The sequence below is a fragment of the Amblyraja radiata genome, chromosome 11 (assembly GCF_010909765.2).
Source record: "Amblyraja radiata isolate CabotCenter1 chromosome 11, sAmbRad1.1.pri, whole genome shotgun sequence".
NCBI classification, from domain to species: Eukaryota; Metazoa; Chordata; class Chondrichthyes; order Rajiformes; family Rajidae; genus Amblyraja; species Amblyraja radiata.
In genome coordinates, this window is record NC_045966.1 from 62,776,878 (window position 1) to 62,804,859 (window position 27,982).

General features: G+C 48.5%; 1 protein-coding gene across 1 annotated transcript; it reads left to right on the forward strand.

Annotated features, from left to right (window-relative positions):
- The first annotated feature begins 11,159 nt into the window (after nucleotides 1–11,159).
- On the forward strand, nucleotides 11,160–27,974 carry LOC116978421 (zinc finger protein 239-like). Its single transcript, XM_033029542.1, has 3 exons — nucleotides 11,160–11,718; nucleotides 25,661–25,794; nucleotides 27,949–27,974. The coding sequence occupies exons 1-3, from the start codon at nucleotides 11,381–11,383 to the stop codon at nucleotides 27,972–27,974; spliced, it is 498 nt and encodes a 165-aa protein (XP_032885433.1). The 5' UTR covers nucleotides 11,160–11,380.
- Nucleotides 27,975–27,982: the final 8 nt, after the last annotated feature.

Here is a 27,982-nt window from a genome sequence, read left to right on the forward strand (position 1 = left end):
CTAAACAAGCACTTGGTACAAATCTGCCTAGACACACAATTGTTAATATTGTAACACGCCAATCAATAAAAGATAACACGGATAAAGAGTTGATGGACCTGGTGGCTGGTAAGACCATTCCAGGATATCCCAAATACTACTCGTACATATTAAGTCCTGACGGGACGGTCCGCTGCCTGAAAAAAGGAGACCTAAAAGGGAAAATCATAATCCCTAAAAAAGACAGGCATCGGTACATCAAAGAAGCACATCAAGGATTGGGTGCAGCACATGGAGGAGCAAAAACCACCTGTGCCCACCTATCGCTTCAATACTGGTGGCCATTTATGTTGTCTGAATGCCGAAAGTTTAAAGCCAACTGTGAAACCTGTATGAAACACGACAAAGGAGGGGGGGGTAACTAGACCTGGATACACCGTACGGGAGAAACCCGAAGCCCCTATGAAGCAATGGCAAGTTGACTTCATTGGTCCGTTGCCCGAATCCCGAGGGGATCCTCCCTTTAACCGTAAAAACAGGTACATACTTGTGTGTGTTGATGAATGTACATCTTACACTTGCCTATATCCCACTGCTAGTTGCACGTGTTCAGACGCTATCGAAGCTCTTGAGGAAGCGATAAAAATACTAGGTCCTCCCTTAATCATTCACTCAGACCAAGGTCCGGCCTTCGTAGGCACGGCCTACAGAGAATGGTGTAAATTTAAGGGAGTACGGACCGAATACAGTAGCCCCTTGCACCCCGAATCAGCGGGAGTTGTGGAGAGGAAAAATCAGGACGTCAAGAGGGCCATAGCTAAGATGTGTACTACCCGAAGCGGATCATGGGTTAGAGCTGTTAACTTTGTACAAATGGCAGTCAACAACACCCCCATAGACAGCGAAGGACCAAATAGACATATCACTCCATACTTTCTAATGTTTAGTGTACAAATGAACACTAAACTAAGTATAGGAGACGAGCAAAGACGTTTGTCCCTTATGCAGGAATATAGGGAACTACGACACGCAGAGTCGGTCTTACTTAAAGCAGAAAGAGCCAAACAGGACGAAGGGAAAAATATATGGTTACCTAAAGTAGGTGATTGGATCTTAGTCAAGACTAACTACACCAAGGGTAAATCACTGAAACCTAAATTTGGCCCTGCTCAACAGGTAATAGCTGTTGGGGAGCGGACTGTAACATACCTTAGGAAAGGTAAACAACAGATCATATCGGTTGACAACTGTAAACCCGTAAGTAAAGACTTTGTTCCTCCTATAAATGAGTTGGATAGATCAGTTAGAGATGGAACCGCTCCCGGAGGAAGAGCCAATGCTGAGTCAAAAACCCAGCAAGAAGTACGAGGAGCCAGGCCTAAGACTAGGTCTATGGGCCCGGCGAACCCATAAAACACATAAACAAATCAAACCCACTAAAACAAAGAAAAATAAGAAGGGGGACGAGGTTAAACTAGTTATAGATCCTCAGGGATCAGGATATAAGGAAGGATGTAAAGCTTGTGGACGGATTACATGTAATTTTCTGTTTGCATTCTTTTTCATAATTTTCACCCTCCTCGGCGCAGGAGTGATCCTTTTAGTTAACCTAACTAGCTCCTCATGTCACCTCATGGAAAGTGACTTGGTTAAGAATAACTCCCTTACTTCAGGAATAGAACTAAGTAAATGGGGAATTATAGGAGGTTTAGGCCTAATCTTGGGTCCCAAGGGACAAATGATAGCCCTGACCGCATTAATCCACTTCTCCATGGCCAAGCCCCAAGACAAGGTGGAAGTAGAACCACTCCGAAACGGGATGATTTGGATTAAAGAGCCATATCCTTTCCGTTTAGACACAGGGAAAATATTGGTACCTCTAACTCTGGTACTGGATTCCCAGGCCATGTTGGATGATATGGACTTAAATCGTAATGGGGCCGGGGACGGCCTTATCCTGGTTAGTGAACTAGAACAGTTTTACAAAACCATGTTACAGATCAGTCCCCAGATTACAGACCCCTCCATCTGGCAGGAAGAAGAAATGAGTAAATACAGAGATTGTTATATCACTCAAATTAATACAACGATTCCGTCCAAAACTGTGACCAGGGCAGACTGCACTTGGCCCTACAGGGATGTTAGTAACAGTGGCTTCCATGACTTAGCCAGCTATCACCCCATCCTGGTGTGGAGTGCCTTTGCAAATTGCCAATCAGCCCTTAACCACCAAACCAAATACCTTCGCAAGGATTGTTCCTATGACAATGGTTCCAAAGTCTGGTTTACCACAGAGGACGAAAGTAAGTTAGGTCCAAGTGAAATACCTTACACATTCAATTTACCCGCCATACCACCAGGATTCCATATGATTTGTAGTCCCAGAGTATACGGCCCGTGGTTCAGACGAACCAAAAATAAGGAGGGAGAAATTAGGAAAAAATGGAACGAGACACAGATGGGAGACATTTTTGCACCCATCGACCCTTCCATATGTAACCTCCCTATCTTTTCCTTATTAAACCAAACCAAAATTGGAAATTACACCTGTGTTAATGTCGCCAGATATACACCCGGTAGATGTGGGGATATATGGGCCAAAGGAGACGAGAAATGGCAGAGAATTGAATTCCCCTGGAAGACATATAAAGATTACCCGGAAAAAAGAAAGGAGGTTTTCAAGGAAGGGGATACAACCAATGACCCCACCAGCGATACTAAGGCCGGTTTTCAAGAATGGAAATCGGTTTATCAACTGATACAAAACAATGAGACATGGCGAGGGGTAAACGGGTCCCTCATAAAGGAAGAAGTCCTCAATTTTAATTTTACGAGGACCCAATTTAAGGTCTATCTTAATCTTACAAGCAAGACTTTTACACAACAACCGACAGACATTATCTGTTGGCTTTGGGGTTATATGAAATGCACAAACATAACAAGACAGCGTACGGTTGAACCTGCTACCGTAAAGTTCTTTGAATTACCTTCCCCTTACAGGTGGTTACATTTTAACACCTCGGGGGAAGAGTAACTTAGACTTGCCGGTAAGATGATTTTCTTTATTTTTCTGCTCCTACGCTTCTCCAGTATAAAAGGAAATGTAGCCAGCAAGTTAAAAGATTCCCAATTGGAGACTATTGAAATATTAAATAACATGAACAAATTCTCAGAGGAGCTCAAGAATAATCAGAAAAACATCGTTGAGTTTACCAGGTTTTTACACAAATCGCAGGTAGAAACTACTATGGAAACAATGAAGGCTCTAACCCATATAGACCAAGCCTTCACAAGGGAAAATCTTAAAACCACGTTAATGGCGCTAGCCGCACTTTTGAGTACCGGAAGGGTTAAACCTTCTTGGATCCCAAAGCAGATTTTAAGCAAAGAACGCTGGATTACTAGCACCCAGCTACTCGATTCATCCAGTCGTCTTTACTACATCAAACGAGCAGGGGCACCTCCCACATATAGGAGCCCCTCCTTAAAATTAACCCTAAACAATTTAACCACTGTTCCTTGGATAACAGATACCACAGCTGCAAACTATACCCTCAGATTATATAATCCTGGTATAGTGCGTTGCCACCATTATTGGAACAAAGGCTGTTGGAAAACAATCATCAAAGTCCCATATAAATATGGCCTGTTGCGGAATAACACGCTCCAGGTATATCAGGGCATTCCACGTCAAGATAGGACAGGACTGACCCTTACAAATTTCGAGGAAACAACTGAATGTATCAATCATCATTGTCCCGTTATAGAGGAGAGAATAAATATACCCAAAGATTCCTTATACTCTATGGGAAATGGTTCATACATAATTTCCAAAACTTCGCCTGGCTCCTGCAATGACTCCTGCAAAATTAGTGAGGGCACATACTTAGTCTCTTCTTTTGCACTTGACAAAACCACTTGCTGTAACCATACAATATATGGTCAGCCACAGGAAAGGGAAATAATTTTTCACGTTCCCAGTAAAGATCAGACCCTTCAAATCATTCTTTCCAAGCTCGGAGACATACTTGTCAACCTTGAGGACAATGAGCTGATAGTTACCTATACAGATTGGGACATCAATACCCAACTTAGGAACTTGAGATCAAAAGTTAGCAATATTGATACAAGTTATGGGAGACAGATTCAGGATGTTTTTGAGGCCCTGGCCGAAACTCTCAAAGGGATTTTACCAGAAGGATTAGCAGCCCTAGGAGGATTAATAGGAGGTCTCGGCAGCCTTATGGGTGATGTAATGAACTTCCTCGCCGACCTTTGGGGTCTTGGCTCGTATGCCAAATATGGAATATACTGCGTAGTAGGCTTAGTCCTCTACCGCGTCTTGCGAACCTTTTTGTCTTCTAGAAACCCAAATGAGTTCTAACGAGGCAAAGGACCAATACCGGGAGGCGATTTTGGAACATTTAAGGGAAGATTTACAGGCACACCCAGATCACGAGGAACAAATGGAACTAATTGCCAGATACAGGGCTGCCAGTTGTTTAAGCATGGAAAATATACATTTATTCTGCATTAACAGTCTTACCAAAACCTCAGATTTATCCATGCAATCAGGCCCCTATATTAGGGGTCATCCTATCATTGAGCCTGACCCTCTCACGGGAGATTTCACTTTCAGAAACGTTTTTATCCGATGTAATCTATGCCACCAATGGTGCCCAGGTCATTGCCTCCTGAGTGGAGGTTATGATAGACTCCCATTCCATAAAAATCACAAGAATCCTCGTTACTAAAAGGTAAGAAATGGATCATAAGATGATGGCCATGGGATTTATCCTCAGTATTGCCTGCCTGGCATTACAACTAATATACATGCTAAAGTTCTTTTACTCTAAATTACGACACAGACGGTGGCCTCTCGGACCTTTTCTAATCGCTCTCATATACCCAATTAGCATTGCAACAGTCATTTGCAGCATGTTAGCCCAAGGAGGGGGAGAGGATTCCGACATCAAAACCACCACCGAAATTAACAGCACAACCACTGATGTCAAATACGAGTCATATACAGAGTTTAATATTTTAACTTTCTTTTCTACGGCTCATTTATTATTTGGGCTAATCAACCTGCGACATTACAGATTCACTGATCCCCAGAAGGGGGAGCGAACATCCCTTCTAAAGAAACACAAGGAAGTTATCTTCTTTGTCTTTATACATCTGACTATGACGCCATACCTAGCTTTTTGGTTTATTACACTTACACCCACCATTATTTACATCTTAGGAGCCCTACTATTGATATTAGCAGTAGTAGATGCTTATGTCTTGTTTTCTATTACAGAACAGAGACCATGGATGCAGACAGATAACAAACAGAAATATAGATGGTGGTTAGTTTTAATCCTGTTATTATATACAACAGGATTGGTAGTCCAAGGAAAAACACCCTGGATAGGACAGGCTATATGCACCCTAGCTATTGTAACTATAGTATTAGATTGTATATTTGTTTACCTTTCAGCTCTCTCTTCCGAACGACTACCCCGAATTTCAACACCAATTGTAAAACTATGTCATCCTCGAAAAAGCGTCAGTTGCAATATTGCAATACCTGACATATATTCCCAAACCCCGACAACGGGACCAATTCGAACACCTTTCGTAATATATTACCAAAACCTCCCGCATCTAGTGATCAAGACCGACCAGCAGGGTTGTCCCACCAAGGTCCAGTTAATGAGGGAAGTGCACCTGCATCCCGCAGCGACAGCCCCCCCAGAGTCAGATTCCCAGGTTTACATAGGAATGACTGGAACCCAGGAACAAAACAATGGGGACCTAGCTGGCCAGAACAGCTACGATACCCACTGTTAACCTGCCTAAATTACAGACCGGTCGTTAAAGTTTTCTCCAAACAGGATACTTTTCCCGCCTTTGGAGGAAACGTGATAGATCGAGAAAAGGGGAAATGGGAATGTATATACAAACCGAGATTAGAATTACCTATTAAAGTATTAGCAAGAATCTACACAACCCAGAATAAAGAGGGGAACAGGTATACGGCCAAAACCACTGGAGGCACACTCCAGTGGATCCTCCGCTGTAACAGTTTTGAATGACAGTATTTGCGTAATCAAGTATTCAGTTCATACTCCCGAAATGGCTAAATAAATAAAGTCTGAGTATCCTAGTGATCCTGACTAAACCGAAATGGCTAAATAAATAACGTCTGAGTATCCTAGTGATCCTGACTTATGGTACAACCACCGCAAACCAGATACCCATAACCCTAGTGGATGGGACCAGACCGAGGGTTTCCTTCTGGCCTTGAAGGAACTAGCCGTCTGGGGTCCTAGAGACAACATACTAAATATTCAAGTCCTTATCACCCCCGTGCCTCCAACAAGAAGGACACAGATACCGCCTCAGAAGAAGGGGAGGATAAGGAAGAAGATATTCAGAGGGAAATGGAAGCTCTAGCCGTTTGGAGTGACCAGAACCACTTCTCCGACGACACCGACGAAGAGGAAAACTCTAAAGCTAAGGGTCCCAGCGAATTGACCCACCAGGTGTTGGGAAATACAGAAGAAGGACCAACTGAGATACCGGCTGATGAAATAGTGTGCTTGCCTAGTGCTCCACGGCAGCTATGGATCTCAGAAGAATATCCCGAGGAAGAAACTTTCATAATCCCTGTCGAGCGTGACAGTGAAGGAGAGGATGCTGAGTGGAGTCATCCATTCGATGAGTTGATGTACCGTTTTTTCGGACACAACTGTGATGACCCAGAAATGGAATAAAAACTATTGAGTAGCTAGACTCTCAATATTTTCGCCTTATACCCACGGACACATGAAAAATAGAAATCATTGCAAGAATATTAATCAACACAACTGCCAAGGGGCCGAGAATAAACCTCGAATCCAAAGCAAGTCTTCAGGAAAATATCAACGCTTCTTCTCTGAAGACGGAAAATTTATTGAAATCTGTTTTGTAATACTTTGTATTGTATTATGACTAAAAATAACTTTTTTGCTTTCACCCGCAAAATCATGCGACAATTTAGAATAAGATGCTGTTTGTTGTGTATTGAAATAGTATTAATATTAATCTAAAAATATACTTAGGATGTTTTCTTGCTATGATATGCCTAGAGCAATTTTATTATAATATGTTTGAGCATAAGATCATTATGTATGACTAGAAGGAAGAAGTTAGGCAGTCCACATCCCCGGACGCAGAGAATGGTTCACTCCAAGGAGGGGGTGTGACGGAAATCAAGGAATTGTAGCTTTGGAGGTGATTCATTCTCTCAAAGTTAGACATCCTGACAGATTGCCTCTCGCAAACCGCAGAAAAACGTATTTAGCTGACAAAGCAGACGTGCAGTTAATTAGTGAAAATAAGTCAGCTGCTTTACAAAGTAAACATGACCTTTGAAGCTATTTTGAGCTACGTTAATGAAACAAAGGACTAGTCACAAGGAGCCATCCTAATTGAGCAGTATAAATACTAGTGCTTTTCAAGCCTTCAGGACGAGGACGGCGGCAGCAGCTTTCGACAGGGGTCTTAAGGAACATAACTACCTAGAGTAGTTCTTCCATGCTACACTCCTAGAGAGGTAGTGAAGGCAAGTCCTGATACAGGCAACCTAGTGTTATATTTGTATTTACCCCGTACAGCTACCCTGCTCTCTGATATAGTCTCCTAGAGGGGCTGAGGCTCGGTAAAAGTCGGGGATCTTTTTAACTAAAAAAGTGTGTTAAATTCACAGTGCTTTTAAACACTGTTTGTTAGGCTTCATACGGACATCTGAACGGTAAGATTTTTGATATATACACGTACTGTATGTAGAGTAAGGATGTGCGTATGAATTGTACCAACTGCTTGATTTATTATACCTTTGACAAATTGAATAAAAACCATTGTTTGATTTAAATTCAGTCAACGCCCTATCGTCATCTTACTACTTATAGTGTAGCAATAATATATAGGATATAAGTAAATGCGAGGAGCAACATTTAACACTTAATAGCTTTTAAATTCCCGAGACGTCGACACGTATCAACGGCGAACGACCGACGACCCAGACCGGAAATAAGGTATTAGTTTATCTTTTGCGCTTTCTATAATGAATACGGTCTTAGTTCTATTGACATAACTAACCGGTATACAAGGAAAAAGGACTAGTCAAGATCCCGGAAAAAGGGGGAGTTAGTCTTAGTATTCTAGTGGGTTCCTTGTCAGGATCTAGGATAATTGTATAGAAATCTGTAGCACCCTTACACACACACACACCCTTACACACACACACAAACCCTTACACGCACACACCCTTAAGCGGCCTTTTCACGGGGCGACTTGACGCAAGAGTTAACCAGAGTTTAACATCGTGGGAACCTCGTGCGATAACAGTACGGCATTCGTGGACCACTGTGGACCACCGTAGCGCTAACGGCAGGTAGTCGTGTAACTTGGTCACTCGGGAGAAAATTCAAGAAAGTTTGAATTTCTCCAAGAGTGACTTGTACACTTGTGGTTGAGCATTGCAACATTATATGGACGTAGTGGCCAGTGCGATATCCGTAATAACTCTTGCGGGTACCGTGGGAACTCCTGCGAACGGTGAACCCGGAAGCTGGACAGAGGTGAGTAAAAATTGTCTTCTGTGGGATTGAATTTAAAAAATAAATAAAAATAAAGATTTGCATCCGCATATGGACATCAACTTATTCATGAGTTATGTTAATGAGATTCAAGAAAATAACTATAATCTTTAAAAGGGACTTTAAAAGGGACTTTACTGAAAGGTTACGCATTTTTATGGTCCGTGAGAAATTTTTCACATGTACTTCTTTGAGAGATACAGGTCGGAGTCCTCGCCGACTAGCGATCGATGCCTTTCCGAAGCAGGGTCCGGAACGCTACCAATCAATGTTGTACAGAGACCCGTGTAAGGAGTGAACTGCACATGCTGGTTTAAACCGAAGACAGACACAAAAAGCTGGAGTAACTCAGCGAGTCAAGCAGCATCTCTGGAGAAAAATAGCTGATGTTTCGGGACGAGACACATCTTCAGACTCAATTCCGATTAGGCTGTCTGAAGAAGGGTTCCGATTCGAATCGCCACCTATTCTTTTTCTCCAGAGATGCTGCCTGACCCGCTGACTTACTCCAGCTTTTTATGTTTTTCTTCCCAGATCTGACTTACCTGCTGAGTTACACCAACATTTTGTGTCCTTCTGTGCGTATTAACCAGCATTAACCAGCGTCTGCAGTTCCTTTAGACATTACCTAACTTCAGATTTTAGAGATATAGCGCGTGGGAACTCCTGCGAACGGTAAACCCGGAAGCTGGACAGAGGGGACAGAAGGTGAGTAAAAAAGGTGGTCTCAATATCGACAAGGGAACATGTGTCCTTCGAGGGCGTCCCACCTAATTGTCATTGTTGGATAATCTTTTTAACAGGAACACTTGCAGAGATGGCTCCCAGAAAATCTCAAAGAAAGGGGGTAAAGCGTGTCAGAGATGTTTTTGCCATGTTGCTCTATTCAGTTTCTATATTGTTTCAGTTTCTATATCTATATTGTTGCTCTATTCAGTTTCCCAGGGGTCGGGACGGGACTGGAGTTGGGAGGGAAAGGTGGGGGAGTCGAGGGAGAGGAGGGGGAGTAAGATGGGGGTGTCTTCATTTACTGGCGGCGGGTGTCTGTCACTGAAACAGGCAGGTGAGATTTCACATCCACCTTGTGTGTGCCTCTCTCTCTCTCTCCCTCCCTCTTACACAGGCTGAGAGACTCTGCCTCTGTGAGTGTACGTCTCTTTCTCCCCCTCTCCCACACACAGTAAGACCGAGGTACTGTGCTCAGTCCATCTGTGTCTCCCACATACACAGTAAAACATGTCTCCAAATGAGCCAATTCAACCAAGGGAGGATATTTATAGTGTGTGAAAAAAAAAGTTACATCATTTGTGTCACGTGTAGTTCACGATGTTCATTCAAGATTTAACGCGAAAGCTCGGGAGACGGACAAGTCACTCGCACAAATAACAGAAATGCCGAGTACCGTGGGAACTCTTTATCTACCCCCCGTTATATCTTGCGAGACTCGTGCTGGACCACGACCACTTCACTCTGGTGACATCTTGCGTCAACTCGCCCCGTGAAAAAGCCCCATTACACACACACACCCTCACACACACACACCCTTACACACACACCCTCACACACACACCCTTACACACACACCCTTACACACACACACACCCTTACACACACACACCCTTCACACACAGACACCCTTACACACACAATCTTACACACACACACACACACACACACACACACACACACACACACACACACACACAATCTCACACACACCCTTACACACCCACACTGGCACACACACACACAATCACACACAATCTCACCCATACACACACATCCTTACACACACAATCTAACACACACCCTTACAAACACACCCTTACACACACACCCTTACACACCCACACTGGCACACACAAGGTTTAAAGGGATATGGGTCAAATGCAGATAAATGAGACTAGTTTAGATGGGGCATCATGATCTGTACGGACATGTTGGGATGAAAGGCCTGTTTCCATGCTGTAAGACTATGGCACATTGTGGACAGAGAGAGACAGATAGAATGTGCTGGATGACATTTTGGGTCGAGTCAAGTCAAGTCACATTTAAAAAACTCTCGTTGGCCAAAGTGCTTTACATTTGTTATAAGAATAGTATAAACAAACAAACTACATACATATATACATATACATATATGCCAGGGCAAGATTCAGTATTTCAGACAGAGAGACAGAGAGAATGTGCTGGAGGGATGTTTTGGGTCGAGACCCTTCTTTGGTTTAGTTTAGTTTAGAGATGCAGCGTGGAAACAGCGGAGTCCGCGCCGACCAGCGATCACCCCGTACGTATACTAGCACTATCCTAAGAACATTAGGGACAATTTAACAATTTTGCCGAGGCTGATTAATCTACAACCCTGAACGTCTTTGAAATGTTGGAGGAAACCGGAGAACCCGGAGCAAAAACCCACACAGGTCAAGGGGAGAACGTGCCAACTCCGCACAGATAGCACCCGTAGTCAGGATCGAACCCGGATATCTGGCGGTGAGGCAGCAACTGTACCGCTGCGCCACTGTGCCACGCAGAATTATATAACGGTTTCCTCCGCCATAAACGCACCCGATATGTGCTAGTAATATCCTGTTTGCCAGTTTGTTGACCCTCTGTGTTCCTCTCCTGCAGGGTTTAGGAGCCGCTGCTGTGGACGGAGAGACGGGGACGTGAGCGGCCATTGAGGGCGGCCAGGGTGCAGGTGAGCCCCCACCCCTCCATCTACTCAGTGTGCGGGCTGAGCTTCGAGGGGCTGCGCTTCGGTGGAGGTCCACATGATGGGGCACAAAAAGGAGAAGTGTTATGAGTGTGACGTGTGTGGTAAGGCCTGGGAGAGCCCGAGCGATCTGGAGATCCACCGGCGGGGTCACACGGGAGAATGCCCGTTCGACTGCTCAGAGTGCGGCAAGAGCTTCAAGATGGCGAATGTCCTGAAGACACACCGGCAGGTGCACACGGGCGAGATGCCCTATGGCTGCTCTACCTGCAGCAAGAGCTTTGCCCAGTTGTCGGGGCTGAGGAACCACCAGAGGGTGCACAGCAGTGAGCGGCCCTTCACCTGCTCCGACTGCGACAAAGGCTTCAAGTCGTCGCCAGAGCTGAAGCAGCACCGGTACACCCACACCGGGGAGCACCCCTACACCTGTGCCCAGTGCAGCAAGGACTTCACCCATTCCAGCAGCCTGCTGCAACACCAGCGCCCCACATCGGGAAGCGCCCCTATACCTGCACCCAGAGCGGCAAGGGCTTCACCTCCTCCAGCAACCTGCTGTCCCACCAGCACATCCACACCGGCGAGCGCCCCTACACCTGCGCCCTGTGCAGCAAGGACTTCACCCAGTCTAGTCACGTGCTGGAGCACCAGCACATCCACACCGGCGAGCGCCTCTACATCTGTGCTGACGTGTAGTAGCAATGGAGCGGAACCTGGGCCTTTTGTTGTCCATTTCTGTGCCCAGTGCGGCAAGGGCTTCAACCAGTCCCATAGGCTGCTGTTGCACCAGCACACCCACACTAGCGAGCGCCCCTTCAACTGCGCCCAGTGCGGCAAGGGCTTCACCTGCTCCACCAAGCTGCTGTCCCACCAGCGGGTGCACATCGGCGACCGTCCCGTCCCCAACCTGGTGTGTGAAGAGCGCTTTGCCATGGCCTTCCATGCCCTGTCTCACCAGCGTGTGCACACCAGTGGCCAGCCCTACGACTGCCCGTACTGCGGTGAGGGGTTTGACAGCTCGCAGGGTTTGCGGCAGCACCGGCGGACCCACACCGGCGAGCAGCTTCTCCCACTGTGACAAGAGAGCACGGGGGCTGTGGGAGCACCAGCGGATACACACTAGAGAGAGACTCTTTGTGTGCGCTGAGTGTGGCAAGGACTACACCCGCATGTCCAGCCTGTGGCAGCACCAGCATACCCACAGCGGTGAGCGTCCCTTCCCCTGCCCGTCCTGTGGTAAGGGCATCACCCGCCTTGACCACCTGCTGGAGCACCGGCGAGTCCACACCGGCCAGCGCCCCTTCACCTGCCTGCTCTGTGGCAAGGCCTTTGCCCACTCCTCCAGCCTGCTGGCACACCGCCACGTAGATAGATAGGAGCTGTTTAGGTAAACACAAAATGTTGGAAGGAATGGGTAACGTTTCGGGTAATTTCTTCAATCACCCATTCCTTCTCTTCAGAGATGCTGCCTGTCCCGCTGAGTTACTCCAACATTTTGTGTCCTGTTTTGCAAACCAGCATCTGCAGTTCTTTGTTTTTAATCCATTCTGGTTAACCATCTCTGCACCTTCCACAAAGCCTCCACATCAGTCCTGTAATGGAGTGACCAGAACTGTATGCAATACTCCAAATGCTACCTGACCAATGCCCCATAAAGCTGCACATATACAGTCCACTCTCTCCCCCCTCCCCACTTTCCCTCCACTCGTACACAAATTCTCTCCACTCCACCATCTCGTGCCCCCCTCCTCTCTCACACTCCCTCCCGCTCCGTCTCTCTCACACACTCCCTCTCTCGCTCCCTATCTTACACACAACTTCTCTCGCTCCCTATCTCACACACTCCCTTTTTCTCTCCCTCTCTCACACACACACACACACCCTCTCTATCTTGCTCTCTCTCACACACACACATTCGCTCTCACACACACACACTCACCCACACACACCGAACACCTCCGCTCAGTCCGCGTTAACCAACCTGATCTCCCGGTGGCTCAGCACTTCAACTCCCCCTCCCATTCTGAATCCTACCTTTCTGTCCTGGGCCTCTTCCATGGCCAGAGTGAGGCCCACCGTAAATTGGAGGAGCAGCACCACATATTTCGCTTGGGCAGTTTGCAACCCAGCGGTATGAATATTGACTTCTCTAATTTTAGGTAATCCATACCAAAGTTCCTATAGCAGAGCAAGATAGGCCACTCCTGCGAAATGCAATGGGCTGACGTGTAGTAGCAATAGAGCGGAACCTGGGCCTTTTGTTGTCCATTTCAGTAACCGGAACCTACCTGACTCGCAGTGTAATCAACATTGCGGGGGAACAGTTTGTGTGTGTGATATAGGGTTAGTTCATAATTCTGTTCCTTCATAATTCTGTTAATTCCGATTCAGATTCATTCAACTTTATTGTCATTGTGCAGTGTACAGTACAGAGACAACGAAATGCAGTTAGCATCTCCCTAGAAGAGCGACATAGAATATGAGCAATAAATAAATATATTTACGAGCATACAGTCATAGTAGTGCAATTAATTTTTTCCTGGTGGAAGGAGTGTCCGGGGGGGGGGGGGGGGTTTATTGGCAATCACCGAGGTACATTGTTGAGTAATGTAACAGCCGCAGGGAAGAAGCTGTTCCTGCAACGGAGAGACCTGTAGCGCCTCCCGGATGGTAGGAGGGTAAACAGACTGTGGTTGGGGTGAGAGCAGTCCTTGACGATGCTGAGCGCCCTTCGCAGACAACGCTTGCTTTGGACAGACTCAATGGAGGGGAGTGAGGAACCGGTGATGCGTTGGGAAATTTTCACCACCCTCTGCAGTGCTTTCCGGTCGGAGACAGAGCAGTTGCCATACCATACTGTGATACAGTTGGTAACGATGCTCTCGATGATGCAGCGGTAGAAGTTCACCAGAATCTGAGGAGACAGATGGACCTTCTTTAGTCTCCTCAGGAAGAAGAGACGCTGGTGAGCCTTCTTGACCAGAGTTGAGGTATTGTGGGTCCAAGAGAGGTCCTCGGAGATGTTGACCCCCAGGAACCTGAAGCTGGAAACACGTTCCACCTCTGTCCCGTCAATGTGGATGGGGGTGTGCGTGCCGCCCCTAGACTTCCTGAAGTCTCCAATGAGCTCCTTGGTCTTCTTGGAGTTAAGGGCCAGGTTGTTGTCAGCGCACCATTCTGCTAGGAGCTGGACCTACTCCCTATAGGCCGACTTATCATTGTTGCTGATGAGGCCAGTCACCGTTGTATCATCTGCATACTTGATGATGGTGTTAGTACCATGTACAGGTGTGCAGTCGTAGGTGAAGAGGGAGTAGGGGAGGGGGCTCAGGACACAGCCCTGTGGAACGCCGGTGTTCAGGGTGAGGGTTGAAGATGTGTGCTTGTCTAACCTAACAGACTGGGGTCTGTTGGTTAGAAAGTCCAATATCCAGTTGCAGAGGGTGGGGTCGATGCCCAGGTCACCGAGTTTGGTGATCAGTTTTAGATTAGATTAAACTTTATTAATCCCCTTATTCAGGGGAAATTCAGATGTCCTTGCAGCACACTAATAAAAATACAACATGAAGAAATTCAACACCAAAACATAAAAACATCCCCCCACAGTGATTCCCACTGTGGGGGAAGGCACAAAGTCCAGTCCCCATCCTCTTGTCCACCCAAAGTCGGGCCTATTGAGGCCTCCACAGTCGCCGCCACGGCGCCCGATGTTCTCGCCGGGTGATGGTGCTCCGGCGTCGGGAGAACCCCCAGCGGTTTGGGGTGCCAGGAACGGCCGCCTTCCCACCGGAGACCGCGGCTTCCAAGCCAACAGACCGCGCCGGATGGAGCTCCGCACACTGGCGATCTCAACAAGAGATCCCAGGCTCCGGGATGTAAAGTTCAGCGCTGCAGCTGGCCGCTCCACAGAACCGCGGCTCCACGATGTTCTCATCGGCGGTCCCAGCATACTGGAGTCCCAGCGCGGCGACCCAGGAAAGGCATCGCCCGCTCCGCAATAGCGCTCCAGCGCTGCTCCGCCGCCAAAGCCGATGTACTGCGCCGCAGCCAAAGCCGATGTTCTGGCCAGGTCCCCTCAGGGAAACGTCGCTCCAGGACCCGCTGGTAGGCCGCAAGGACAGGTCGAAGTCGCTGCTCGGAGGAAGGCAACCCCTCCGACCAGGTAGGGACTCGAAAAGCAGTTTCCCCCTTCCCCCCCACCACCCCCCACACATAAAGAGATTAGGCCCCCTGACTGCACACTTAACGTACTAATAATAATAAAAAAGAAGGGAAAAAAAACGAGGGTATAATGGTGTTGAATGCTGAGCTGTAATCGATGAACAGCATTCTTACGTAGGTTGTAGAGGTGGGAGAGGGCGGAGTGAAGTGCCGTTGAGATGGCATCCTCCGTACTCCTGTTCTTGCGGTAGGCGAATTGATAGGGATCCAATGTGGGGGTAGGCAGCCTTTGAGGTGCGCCAGGACCAGCCTCTCGAAGCACTTGGTGATGATGGGAGTAAGTGCAACTGGGGGGAATCTACCCGACTCGCAGTGTAATTAACGTTGCGGGGGAACGGCTTGTGTGTGTGATATAGGGTTAGTTCATAATTCTGTTAGTTCATAATTCTGTTAATTCTTGTTAAAGAATAAAATGTTTATAAATTTTGACTGGTAATTTTCTTTTTTAATGTTTTTTAAATCATTTCTTTTAAATGGCTCATATGCTGTGTTTGAGTTGATGTTTGTATTACACTTGCACTCTGCATTCATTCATCTAATCACACTGTTCACAACTGCAGTATTTGGGAAAATAATAACAACATGAAGATTCCATTGCTCTAGCCCTGGAATGTTACTTAATGTTATTGTGTCGATGGAGCTGTTTCTCAACAATAAAATGGGTCCGGTCTTCCCAATAGCCAGAGAGTGGAATGAGATCTGTCTGTAATGGTGAGGTTATCTAAATTAAGTGTTTCACAAAATTGAATTTGTTTTGAGCAAAATTTACAAATGATGTATAACTTAAGGATGGTTTTATTCAGCGAGCATACAACTAATTAGATTGTGCTGGAAAGAACACACATATATGAATGTGATATAGATGTATATAATAATATAACACACATATTTACATTTCTACCGATTTTTATATCCAATGATGAACTTTATTTCAGACTAGACAAGGAACAACATTAAATTTAAAAAAATTGTAAACCTTCCCGCAACTTCACTTTGGTGCCTTGGCCGTGCTGAACCGGGCCAGACTCCTCGCACACTGTGGAAGGAATGTCTTTTCGCTTTTATTGTGATTTATTTCTCTTTTTAACACTGAATATCTGATAACGACACATTAGCAGCATATGGCACCAATATTGCACCAACACACTCAATTTTAAATAATTCATAATAGAAATCCATTAACATAGAAACATAGAAAATATGTGCAGGAGTAGGCCATTCGGCCCTTCGAGCCTGCACCGCCATTCGATATGATCATGGCTGATCATCCAACTCAGTATCCTATCCCTGCCTTCTCTCCATACCCCCTGATCCCTTTAGCCACAAGGGCCACATCTAACTCCCTCTAAAATATAGTCAATGAACTGGCCTCAACTACCTTCTATGGCAGAGAATTCCACAGATTCACCATTCTCTGTGTAAAAAATGATTTTCTCATCTCGGTCCTAAAAGACTTCCCTCTTATCCTTAAACTGTGACCCCTAGTTTTGGACTTCCCCAACATCGGGAATAATCTTCCTGCATCTAGCCTGTCCAACCTTTTAAGAATTTTGTAAGTTTCTATAAGATCCCCCTCAATCTTCTGAATTCTAGCGTGTACAAGCCTCAGCCCAGTCACACTCCACTTTGCATCAACAACTCAGCAGTGGAGCAGGTGAAAAGGATCAAGTTCCTGGGGGTGCATATAACGGACACCTTAAACTGGTCCACAAACATTACATCTCTGGCAAAACGGGCACAGCAGCGGTTGTACTTCCTCCGCTGGTTGAGAAGTTTACACCTCCACCCTCCCATCCTTGCCACTTTCTACAGAAGCACAATTGAGTCGGGCATGACCAGCTGGATCTCTACGTGGTGCGGCAGCTGTACAGCTGCGGACTGGAAGTGCCTTCAGAGAGTGGTGAGGACAGCGGAAAAAATAATTGGGACTTCTCTTCCTTCCATCATGGACATGGGGTACAAGCGCTGTCTGATTAGAGCTAAGGGCATTACCAGAGCCCTCACACACCCACAATTGGGACTGTTTATACTGCTTAACTCTGGGAGGAGGTACCGCAGCATGAAGAGCGGGACAACCAGGTTCTGCAACAGCTTCATCCCCCAGGCCATAAGATTACTGAACAATCAACAAAACCGAGGCTAGAACTTTTTAAATATCGACACTTTTAAAAAACTTTTTATATATATTTATTTTATAGAACCATGCACGTGAGGCATTTTTATGGACGCACCTAGCACTTTTACTTTTACTTTTAACCTGATTTGGAGAGTCAAATGCAACGAAATTTCGTTCAAGGTGCACTGTGTCTAGGTGTATATCTGAATGACAATAAAGTTTTCATTCATTCATTCATTCATTCATTCATTCATTCATTCATTCATTCATTCATTCATTCCTTCATTCATTCATTCATTCATTCATTCATTCATTCATTCATTCATTCATTCATTCTATCCAGTCTTTCTTCATATGAAAGTCCTGCCAACCCAGGAATCAGTCTGGTGAACCTTCTCTGTACTTCCTCTATGGCAAGAATGTCTTTTCTCAGATTAGGAGACCAAAACTGTACGTAATACTCCAGGTGTGGTCTCACCAAGACCCTGTACAACTGCAGTAGAACCTCCCTGCTCTTATACTCAAATCCTTTTGCTATGAATGCTAACATACCATTTGCTTTCTTCACTGCCTGCTGCACCTGCATTCCTACTTTCAATGACTGATGTACCATGACACCCAGGTCTTGTTGCATCTCCCCTTTTCCTAATCGGCCACCATTCAGATAATAGTCTACTTTCCTGTTTTTGCCACCAAAATGGATAACCTCACATTTAACCACATTATACTACATCTGCCATGCATTTCCGCACTCACCCAACCTATCCAAGTCACCCTGCAGTCTCCTAGCATCCTCCTCACAGCTAACACTGCCCCCCACTTCGTGTCATCCACAAACTTGGAGATGTTGCATTTAATTCCCTCATCCAGATCATCAATCTATATTACTAAAACTCTGTTCTTGACCGGTTTCGGCTTACTGTGCTGCGGTTTCCGAGAGTACGCCGCCACCTACGGCCGTCATTTTTGGCCACCTCGCTCAGAGCCCCCCTCCGCCGCGTGTGTGCCGAGGATTTTTTTTCCCGTCAATGAAAATTGACAGAGATATTAATGTTTTTACAACATTCCCCATTCTCTCTGCTGCCCCTGCTGGAGGGAGGGGGAGCGACTATAAAACCAGGAAGTGGTGTGCCTCAATCAGTTTCTGCAAGTGGTGTGCCTCAATCAGTCTCTGCAAGTGGTGTGGCTCAATCAGAGCTTTGAATGACACTGACAAATGTCTACAGCACTGTGAATACCCTTAATTTGGTTTGAAAATGAAAATATGGTTAGAGGTAAAAAAGCACTGCCTGCAAATAGTTGTTTAGGTTTGGGTTGAAGTAAAAAGGCACTCTCTCTCCCCCCCCCCCCTCCCTTCCCACCTCCCTCTACTCCCCCCCCTCCCTCTCCTCCCCCCCTCCCTCTCCTCTCCCCCCTCCCTCTCCTCTCCCCCCTCTCCTCTCCCCCCTCTCCTCTCCCCCCCCTCCTCTTCCTCCCCCTCTCCTCTCCCTATCCTCTCACTCCCCTCTCCTCTCCCCCTCTCCTCCCCTCCCTCTCCTCCCCCCCCCTCTCCTCTCCCCCCCCTCTCCTCCTCTCCCCCCCTCTCATCTCCCCCTCTCCTCTCTGCCCATCTCTCCTCTCCTCTCCTCCCCCCCAGCCTCCTCTCCTCCCCCTCCTCTCCTCTCCCCCCTCTCCTCTCCCTCCCCCCCTCTCTCCCTCCACCTCCCCTCTCTCCCTCCACCTCCCCTCTCTCCCTCCACCTCCCCTCTCTCCCCCCCTCTCCCCCCCTCTCTCTCCCCCTCTCTCTCTCCCCCTCTCTCTCCCCCCCCTCTCCTCCCCCCTCTCTCCTCCCCCCCCTCTCTCTCTCTCTCTCTCTCCCCCCTCCTCCCCTCCATTAGCGTGAGTGCGGGAGGGTAGTTAGTGTGTGACGCTGCATGCCGCCTCCCCCCCCCCACAACCACACATTGGGGGAACAGACCCAACGGGTCTGCACTTGGTCTAGTATATATTGTAAATAGCTGGGGTCCCAGCACTGAGCCTTGCAGTACCCCACTAGTCACTGCCTGCCATTCTGAAAAGGACCCGTTTACTCCTACTCTTTGCTCCCTGTCTGCCAGCCAGTTCTCTATCCACATCAATGCTGAACCCCCAATACCATGTGCTTTAAGTTTGTATACCAATCTCTTATGTGGGACCTTGTCGAAAGCCTTCTGAAAGTCCAGATATAACACATCCACTGGTTCTCTCTTATCCACTCTACTAGTTACATCTTCGAAAATTTCTATAAGATTCGTCAGACATGATTTACCTTTCATAAATCCATGCTGACTTTGTCCAATGAATTCACCACTTTCCAAATGTGCTGCTATCTCATCTTTAATAACTGACTCCAGAATTTTCCCCACCACCGATGTTAGACTAACTGGTCTGTAATTCCCCGTTTTCTCTCTCCCTCTCTTTTTAAAAAGTGGGGTTACATTAGCTACCCTCCAATCCTCAGGAACTATTCCAGAACTTAAAGAGTTTTGAAAAATTATCATTAATGCATCCACTATTTCTGGGGCTACTTCCTTAAGTACTCTGGGATGCAGCCTATCTGGCCCTGGGGATTTATTGGCCTTTAATCCATTCAATTTACCTAACACCACTTTGCGGCTAACCTGGATTTCACTCAGTTCCTCTATCTCATTTAACCCCCGGTCCTTGCTATTTCCGGCAGATTATTTATGTCTTCCTTAGTGAAGCCAGAACCAAAGTAGTTATTCAATTAGTCTGCCATGTCCTTGTTCCCCATGATCAATTCGCCTTTTTCTGACTGCAAGGGACCTACATTTGTTTTAACTAATCTTTTCCTCTTCACATATCTTTAAAAACTTTTGCAGTCAGTTTTTATGTTCCTTGCCAGTTTTCTTTCATAATCTATTTTCCCTTTCCTAATTAAAGCCTTTTGTCCTCCTCTGCTGGACTGAATTTCTCCCAGTCCTCTGGTAGGCTGCTTTTTCTGGCTAATTTGTATGCTTCATCTTTTGTTTTGATACTATCCCTGATTTCCCTTGTTACCCACGGATGCACTACCTTCCCTGATTTATTCTTTTACCAAACTGGGATGAACAATTGTTGTAGTTCATCCATGCAGTTTTTAAATGCCTTCCATTGCATATCCACCATCAACCCTTTAAGAATCATTCGCCAGTCTATCTTGGCCAATTCACGTCTCATACCCTCAAAGTCACCTTTCTTTAAGTTCAGGACCCTTGTTTCTGAATTAACAATGTCACTCTCCATCCTAATGAAGAACTCAACCATATTATGGTCACTCTTGCCCAAGGGGCCAGGCACAACAAGACTGCTAACTAACCCTTCCTCACTTCTCAATACCCAGTCTAGAATAGCCTGCTCTCTCGTTGGTTCCTCTACATGTTGGTTTAGAAAACTATCCTGCATACATTCCAAGAAATCCTCTTCCTCAGCACCCCTGCCAATTTGATTCACCCAATCTATATGTAGATTGAAGTCACCCATTATAATTGTTTTACCTATGTTGCACGCATTTCTAATTTCCTGTTTGATGCCATCCTCAACTCCACTACTACTGTTATAGGGCCTGTACACAACTCCCACTAGCGTTTTCTGTCCCTTAGTGTTTCGCAGCTCTACCAATATCGATTCCACATCCTCCAAGCTAATGTCCTTCCTTTCAATTGCGTTAATCTCCTCTCTAACCAGCAACGCTACCCCGCCTTCTTTTCCTTTCTGTCTATCCCTCCTGAATATTGAATATCCCTGGATGTTCAGCTCCCAGCCTTGGTCACCCTGGATCCATGTCTCCGTGATCCCAACTATATCATATTTATTAATAACTATCTGCCCATTCAACTCATCCACCTTATTAAGAATGCTCCTTGCATTAAGATACAAAGCCTTCAGGCTTGTTTTTACAACACTCTTACCCCTTATACAATTATGTTGAAAAGTGGCCCTTTTTGATTTTTGCCCTGGATTTGTCTGCCTGCCACTTTTATTTTTCACCTTGCTACCTATTGCTTCTACCCTCATTTTACACCCCTCTGCCTCTCTGCTCTTGCACCCACCCCCCTGCCACATTAGTTTATATCCTCCCCGACAGCACTAGCAAACACTCCCCCAAGGACATTGGTTCCATTCCAGCCCAGGTGCAGACCGTCCTGTTTCTACTGGTCTCACCTCCCCCAGAACTGGTTCCAATGTCCTAAAAATTTGAATCCCTCCCCCTTGCACCATTTTTCAAGCCACGTATTCATCTGCAATATCCTCCTATTTCTACTCTGACTAGTTCGTGGCACTGGTAGTAATCCAGAGATTATTACCTTTGAGGTCCTACTTTTAAGTTTATCTCCTAGCTCCCTAAATTCACCTTGTAGGACCTCATCCCCTTTTTTACCTATATTGTTGGTGCCAATGTGCACCACGACAACTGGCTGTTCACCCTCCCCCTCCAGAATGTTCTGCAGCCGTTCAGTGACATCCCTGAACCTTGCACCATGGAGGCAACATACCATCCTGGAGTCTCGTTTGCGACCGCAGAAACGCCTATCTATTCCCCTTACAATTGAATCCCCTATTACTATTGCCCTTCCACTCTTTTTTCTCCCCTCCTGTGCCGCAGAGCCACCCATGGTGCCATGAACTTGGCTGCTGCTGCCTTCCCCTGATGAGCCATCTCCCCCAATAGTATCCAAAATGGTATACCTGTTTAGGAGGGAGATGACCGCAGGGGACTCCTGCACTACCTGCCTACTGCTATGCTGGCTATTGGCCACCCGTTCCCTTTCTGTCCTCTTACCTTTTGCCTGCGGTGTGACCAACTTACTGTACGTGCTATTCACGACATTCTCAGCATCGTGGATGCTCCAGTATGAATCCAACCGCAGCTCCAATCGTTCTGCCTCAGTGGGCGGTTCTCTGGATGCTTTCTAGAGAGTGCTAGATAGGGCTCTTAAAGATAGCGGAGTCAGGGGATATGGGGAAAAGGCAGGAACGGGGTACTGATTGTGGATGATCAGCCATGATCATATTGAATGGCGGTGCTGGCTCGAAGGGCCGAATGGCCTACTCCTGCACCTATTGTTTATGTTTCTATGTTGTCCAGATATGACAGCCCCTCCAACCCAGGGATCAACCTGGTGCCTCGCTGGCTTAACAGCTGCGGCCCACCTGCAGTCCGTCTGTTTTTTTTTTCTTTCGTTTTGTTCCTTGTCATGTTTTAGTTAATTTTGTTTTATTAAGTTGTGTATGTGTGTGGGTGGGGTGGGAGAAACATGCTTTGGTCTCTTCCTTCGGGGGATGCAACTTTTTCTTCGGTCGTATTCCCCGTCCCCATCTCCGTCTGCGCCGAGGCCTAATGGCGGAGCTGGCGGCATCGGAGCTGTAGCAGCGGCAGCAGCGGCGGAGACCCGACTCGGCACCAAAGCTGTGGCGGCGGCAGCGGCAGCGGAGACCCGACCCGGTCCTGGAGCGGCGGCAGCGGCAGCGGAGACCCGACTCGGCCCTGGAGCTGTGGCGGCGGCAGCGGCAGCGGAGACCCGACCCGGTCCTGGAGCGGCGGCAGCGGCAGCGGAGACCCGACTCGGCCCTGGAGCTGTGGCGGTGGCAGCGGCAGCGGAGACCCGACTCGGCCCTGGAGCTGTGGCGGCAGCAGCGGCAGCGGAGACCCGACTCGGTCCTGGAGCTGTGGCGGCGGCAGCGGCAGCAGCAGCGGTAGCGGAGACCCGACTCGGCCCCGAAGCTGTGGCGGAGGCAGCGGCAGCGGTGACCCGACTCGGCCCTGGAGCGGTGGCGGCGGCAGCGGCTGCAGCAGCGGCAGCGGAGACCCGACTCGGCCCTGGAGCTGTGGCGGAGGCAGCGGCAGCGGAGACCCGACTCGGCCTCGGAGCTGTGGCGGAGGCAGCGACCACCCGCGGAGTTTGAACTGTCGCCTCGGCGCAGAGGGAGAACAAAGAGGGAAGAGACAGAGACTTTAAGATTTTGCCTTCCACCACAGTGAGGAGGTGTTTGGTGAACTCACTTTGGTGGATGTTAAATTTGTGTTGATTGTGTTTTTGACATTTTTTAAATTATATGTATGACTGCAGGGAAACAAAATTTCGTTCAGACCAAAAGGTCTGAATGACAATAAACGAATCTAATCTAATCTAATCAATCACAAGGATGTCCAAAACTGTAACACTCCAGATGTCCCTCTAACCCTCCGTCCATTGGCCGGGCCGTCTGTCCGTCTCGCTCCTCCTCCAATGAGCAACGATCAACTCCTCCGCACATTGGCCAGGGCCAATGTCCGTTGTCATTTCATCCTCCAATCACTGCCTGTGGGAGGCGGGAGTACCGGCAACTCGTTCCCTCCCCCCCATTGGATGATCTAGCTGCCCATCACCTATCTAATCAGCTACGTCTAGAGGCGGGACAGGACCCAACTCCCCCGCCCATTGGCCCATCCATCCCTCAGACCCACCCCCCCTCCTCATTGGATGGTCCGTCCGCCCCTCTCCCCTCTCCATCCAACCAGCAACGACAGGGAACGGGACAATCTGCAACCCCCGCACATTGGCTGATCCTTCCGTCCGTCAACCCGTCCTTAGCCCATCAGCCCACCCATTGGACGATCCGTCCGCCAATCACACAGTCCCCATCCAATCAGAGCCTATAGGATGTGGGATGTCCCTCTAAACCTCCGCCAACTGGCCGGGACCTCCGTCAATCTCCTCGTCCAATCAGCGCGGAAGGGGGCGGGATTTTCGGACGGTTGGCGCATGGAACCGCCGCCATCTTGATGCATGGAGCCGCCGCCATCACCGTCTCCCCTCAGTGAGTCTCTCTCTCCCCCAGCATTCCCGCCCCGCTACCTTGGTGCCGGGGGTGAAGCGCTGCCGCCCGCCGGGCTCGGGGCCGCCGTGGGTGATGCGTTTGAACACCCCGTCCAATTCCGCCAGCGCTCACTCGGGCGTTTCCGGCGGTGATCACGCGGCTCAACTCGGACTCGGGCGTTTCCGGACTCGGCTCGTGGATGTCAGGTCCAGATTGAGTGTTTCAGACACAGAGAGAGAGAGAGACAGAGTATGTGCTGGGTGACATTTTGAGTCAAGTCACATTTAAAAAACAACTCTCGTTGGCCAAAGTGCTTTACATTTGTTATAAGAATAGTATAAACAAACAAACCACATAATATATACATATATGTCAGGGCAAGATTCAGTATTTCAGGCAGAGAGACAGAAAGAATGTGCTGGAGGGACATTTTGGGTCAAGACCCTTCTTTGGTTTCGTTTAGTTTAGAGATGCAGCGCGGAAACAGTTCTTTCAGCCCGCGGAGACCGCGCCGACCAGCGATCACCCCGTACGTGCACTAGCACTATCTTACGCACATTAGGGACAATTTAACAATTTTGCGGAACTAGTTTGTTGATCCTCTGTGTTCCCCTCCTGCAGGGTTTAGGAGCCGCTGCTGTGGACGGAGAGACGTGGATGTGAGCGGTCATTGAGGGCGGCCAGGGTGCAAGTGAACCCCCCCCCCCCATCTACTTAGCGTGAGGGCTGAGCATCGAGGGGCTGCGCTTCGATGGAGGACCACATGACGAGGCGCAACAAGGAGAAGCGTTATGAGTGTGACGTGTGTGGTAAGGACTGGGAGAGCCCGAGCGATCTGGAGATCCACCGGCGGGTTCACACGGGAGAACGCCCCTTCGACTGCTCAGAGTGCGGCAAGAGCTTCAAAACGGCGAATGAACTGAAGACACACCGGCAGGTGCACACGGGAGAACGCCCCTTCGACTGCTCGGAGTGCTGCAAGAGCTTCAAGACGGCGAGGGCCCTGAAGATCCACCGGCAGGTGCACATGGGCAAGATGCCCTATGGCTGCTCCACATGCGGCAAGAGCTTTGCCCTGTCGTCGAGGCTGTGGGTGCACCAGCGGGTGCACAGCAGTGAGCGGCCGTTCACCTGCTCCGACTGTGACAAAGGCTTCAAGTCGTTGGCAGAGCTGAAGCAGCACAGGCGCGTGCACACCGGGGAGCGGCCCTACACCTGCTCCCAGTGCGGCAAGGGCTTAACCTCCTCCAACAACCTGATAAACCACCAGCGCACCCACAACGGCGAGCGCCCCTACACCTGTGCGCAGTGCGGCAAGGGCTTCATCCAGTCCAGCAGCCTGCTGATTCACCAGCGCGCCCACACCGGCGAGCGCCCCTACACCTGTGCCCAGTGTGGCAAGGGCTTCACCTCCTCCAGCCACCTGTTGTCCCACCAGCGCACCCACACTGGCGAGCGTCCCTACACCTGCATCCAGTGCGGCAAGGGCTTCATCTCCTCCAGCAACCTGATGAAGCACCAGCGCACCCACACTGGCGAGCGTCCCTACACCTGTGCCCAGTGCGACAAGGGCTTCACCTCCTCCAGCAACCTGCTGTCCCACCAGCGCACCCACACCGGCGAGCGCCGCTACACCTGCGCCCAGTGCGGCAAGGGCTTCACCAGCTCCACCAGACTGCTGGCCCACCAGCGGGTGCACACCGGCGAGCGCCCCTACATCTGCGCCCAGTGCGGCAAGGGCTTCACCCATTCCAACGTCCTGCTGATGCACCAGCGCACCCACACCGGCGAGCGCTCCTACATCTGCGCCCAGTGTGGCAAGGGCTTCACCCGCTCCGGCTACCTGCTGCAACACCAGCTCACCCACACCGGCGAGCGCCCCTACATCTGCGCCCAGTGCGGCAAGGGCTTTACCCGCTCCTCCAAGCTGCTGTCCCACCAGCGGGTGCACGCCGGCGACCGTCCCGTCCACAGCCCGGTGTGTGAAGAGAGCTTTGTCAGGGCCTCCCATGCCCTGTCTCACCAGCGCGTTCACACCAGTGGCCAGCCCTACGACTGCCCGTACTGCGGTGAGGAGTTTGACAGCTCGCGGGATTGGCGGCAGCACCGGCGGACCCACGTCGGCGAGCAGCTGCTCCCACTGTGATAAGAACGCATGGGGGCTGCGGGTGCACCAGCAGATGCACACCGGAGAGAGACCCTTTGTGTGGCTAGGGTTTCACCAACATGTCCAGCCTGTGGCAGCACCGGCGTACCCACAGCGGTGAGCGTCCTTTCCCCTGCCCGTCCTGTGGTAAGGGCTTCACCCGCCTTGACCACCTGCTGGAGCACCGGCCAGAGCCCCTTCACCTGCCCGCTCTATGGCAAGGCCTTTGACCGCTCCTCCAGCCTGCTGGCACAATGTCACGTGGATAGATAGGCGCTGTTTAGGTTCACACAAAATGCTGGAAAGAATGGGTAACGGTTCGGGTAATTTCTTCAATCACCCATTCCTTCTCTCCAGAGATGCTGCCTGTCCCGCAGTTACTCCAGCATTTTGTGTCCTTTTTTGTAAACCAGCATCTGCAGTTCCATGTTTTTAATCCATTCTGGTTAACCATCTCTGCACCTTCCCCAAAGCCTCCACATCAGTCCTGTAATGGAGTGACCAGAACTGTATGCAATCCTCCAAATGCTACCTGACCAATGTCCCATAAAGCTGCACATATACATTCCTCACTCTCCCCAATTTCCCCCCACTCGTACACAAATTCTCTCCACTTCACCCTCTCATGACCCCCTCCTCTCTCACACACTCCCTCTCTCGCTCCCTCTCTCACACGCATACACACACGCTCTCTCTCTTGCTCTCTTTCACACGCACACTTTCTCACACACACTCACCCACACACACCGAACACCTCCGCTCGGTCCGCAATAACCAACTTAATCTCCCGGTGGCTCAGCACTTCAACTCCCTCTCCCATTCTGATTCCTACCTTTCTGTTCTGGGCCTCCTCCATGGCCAGAGTGAGGCCCACCGTAAATTGGAGGAGCAGCACCTCATATTTCGCTTGGGCAGTTTGCAACCCAGTGGTATGAACATTGACTTCTCTAATTTCAGGTAATCCCTACCAAAGATCCTATAGTGGAGCAAGATAGGCCACTGCTGCGAAATGCAATGGGCTGACGTGTAGTAGCAATGGAGCAGAACCTAGGCCTTTTGTTGTCGATTTCAGTAACCGGAACCTACCCGACTCACAGTGTAATCAACGTTGCGGGGGAAGAGTTTGTGTGTGTGATATAGGGTTAGTTCAAAATTCTGTTAATTCTTAAAGAATAAAATATTTATAAATATTGACTGGTAATTTTCTTTTTTAATGTTTTTTAAATCATTTATTTTTAAATGGCTCACATGCTGTGTTTGAGTTGATGTTTGTATTACACTTGCACTCTGTAATTCATTCATCTAATCACACTGTTCACAACTGCAGTATTTGGGGAAATAATAGCAATTTGAAGATTCCA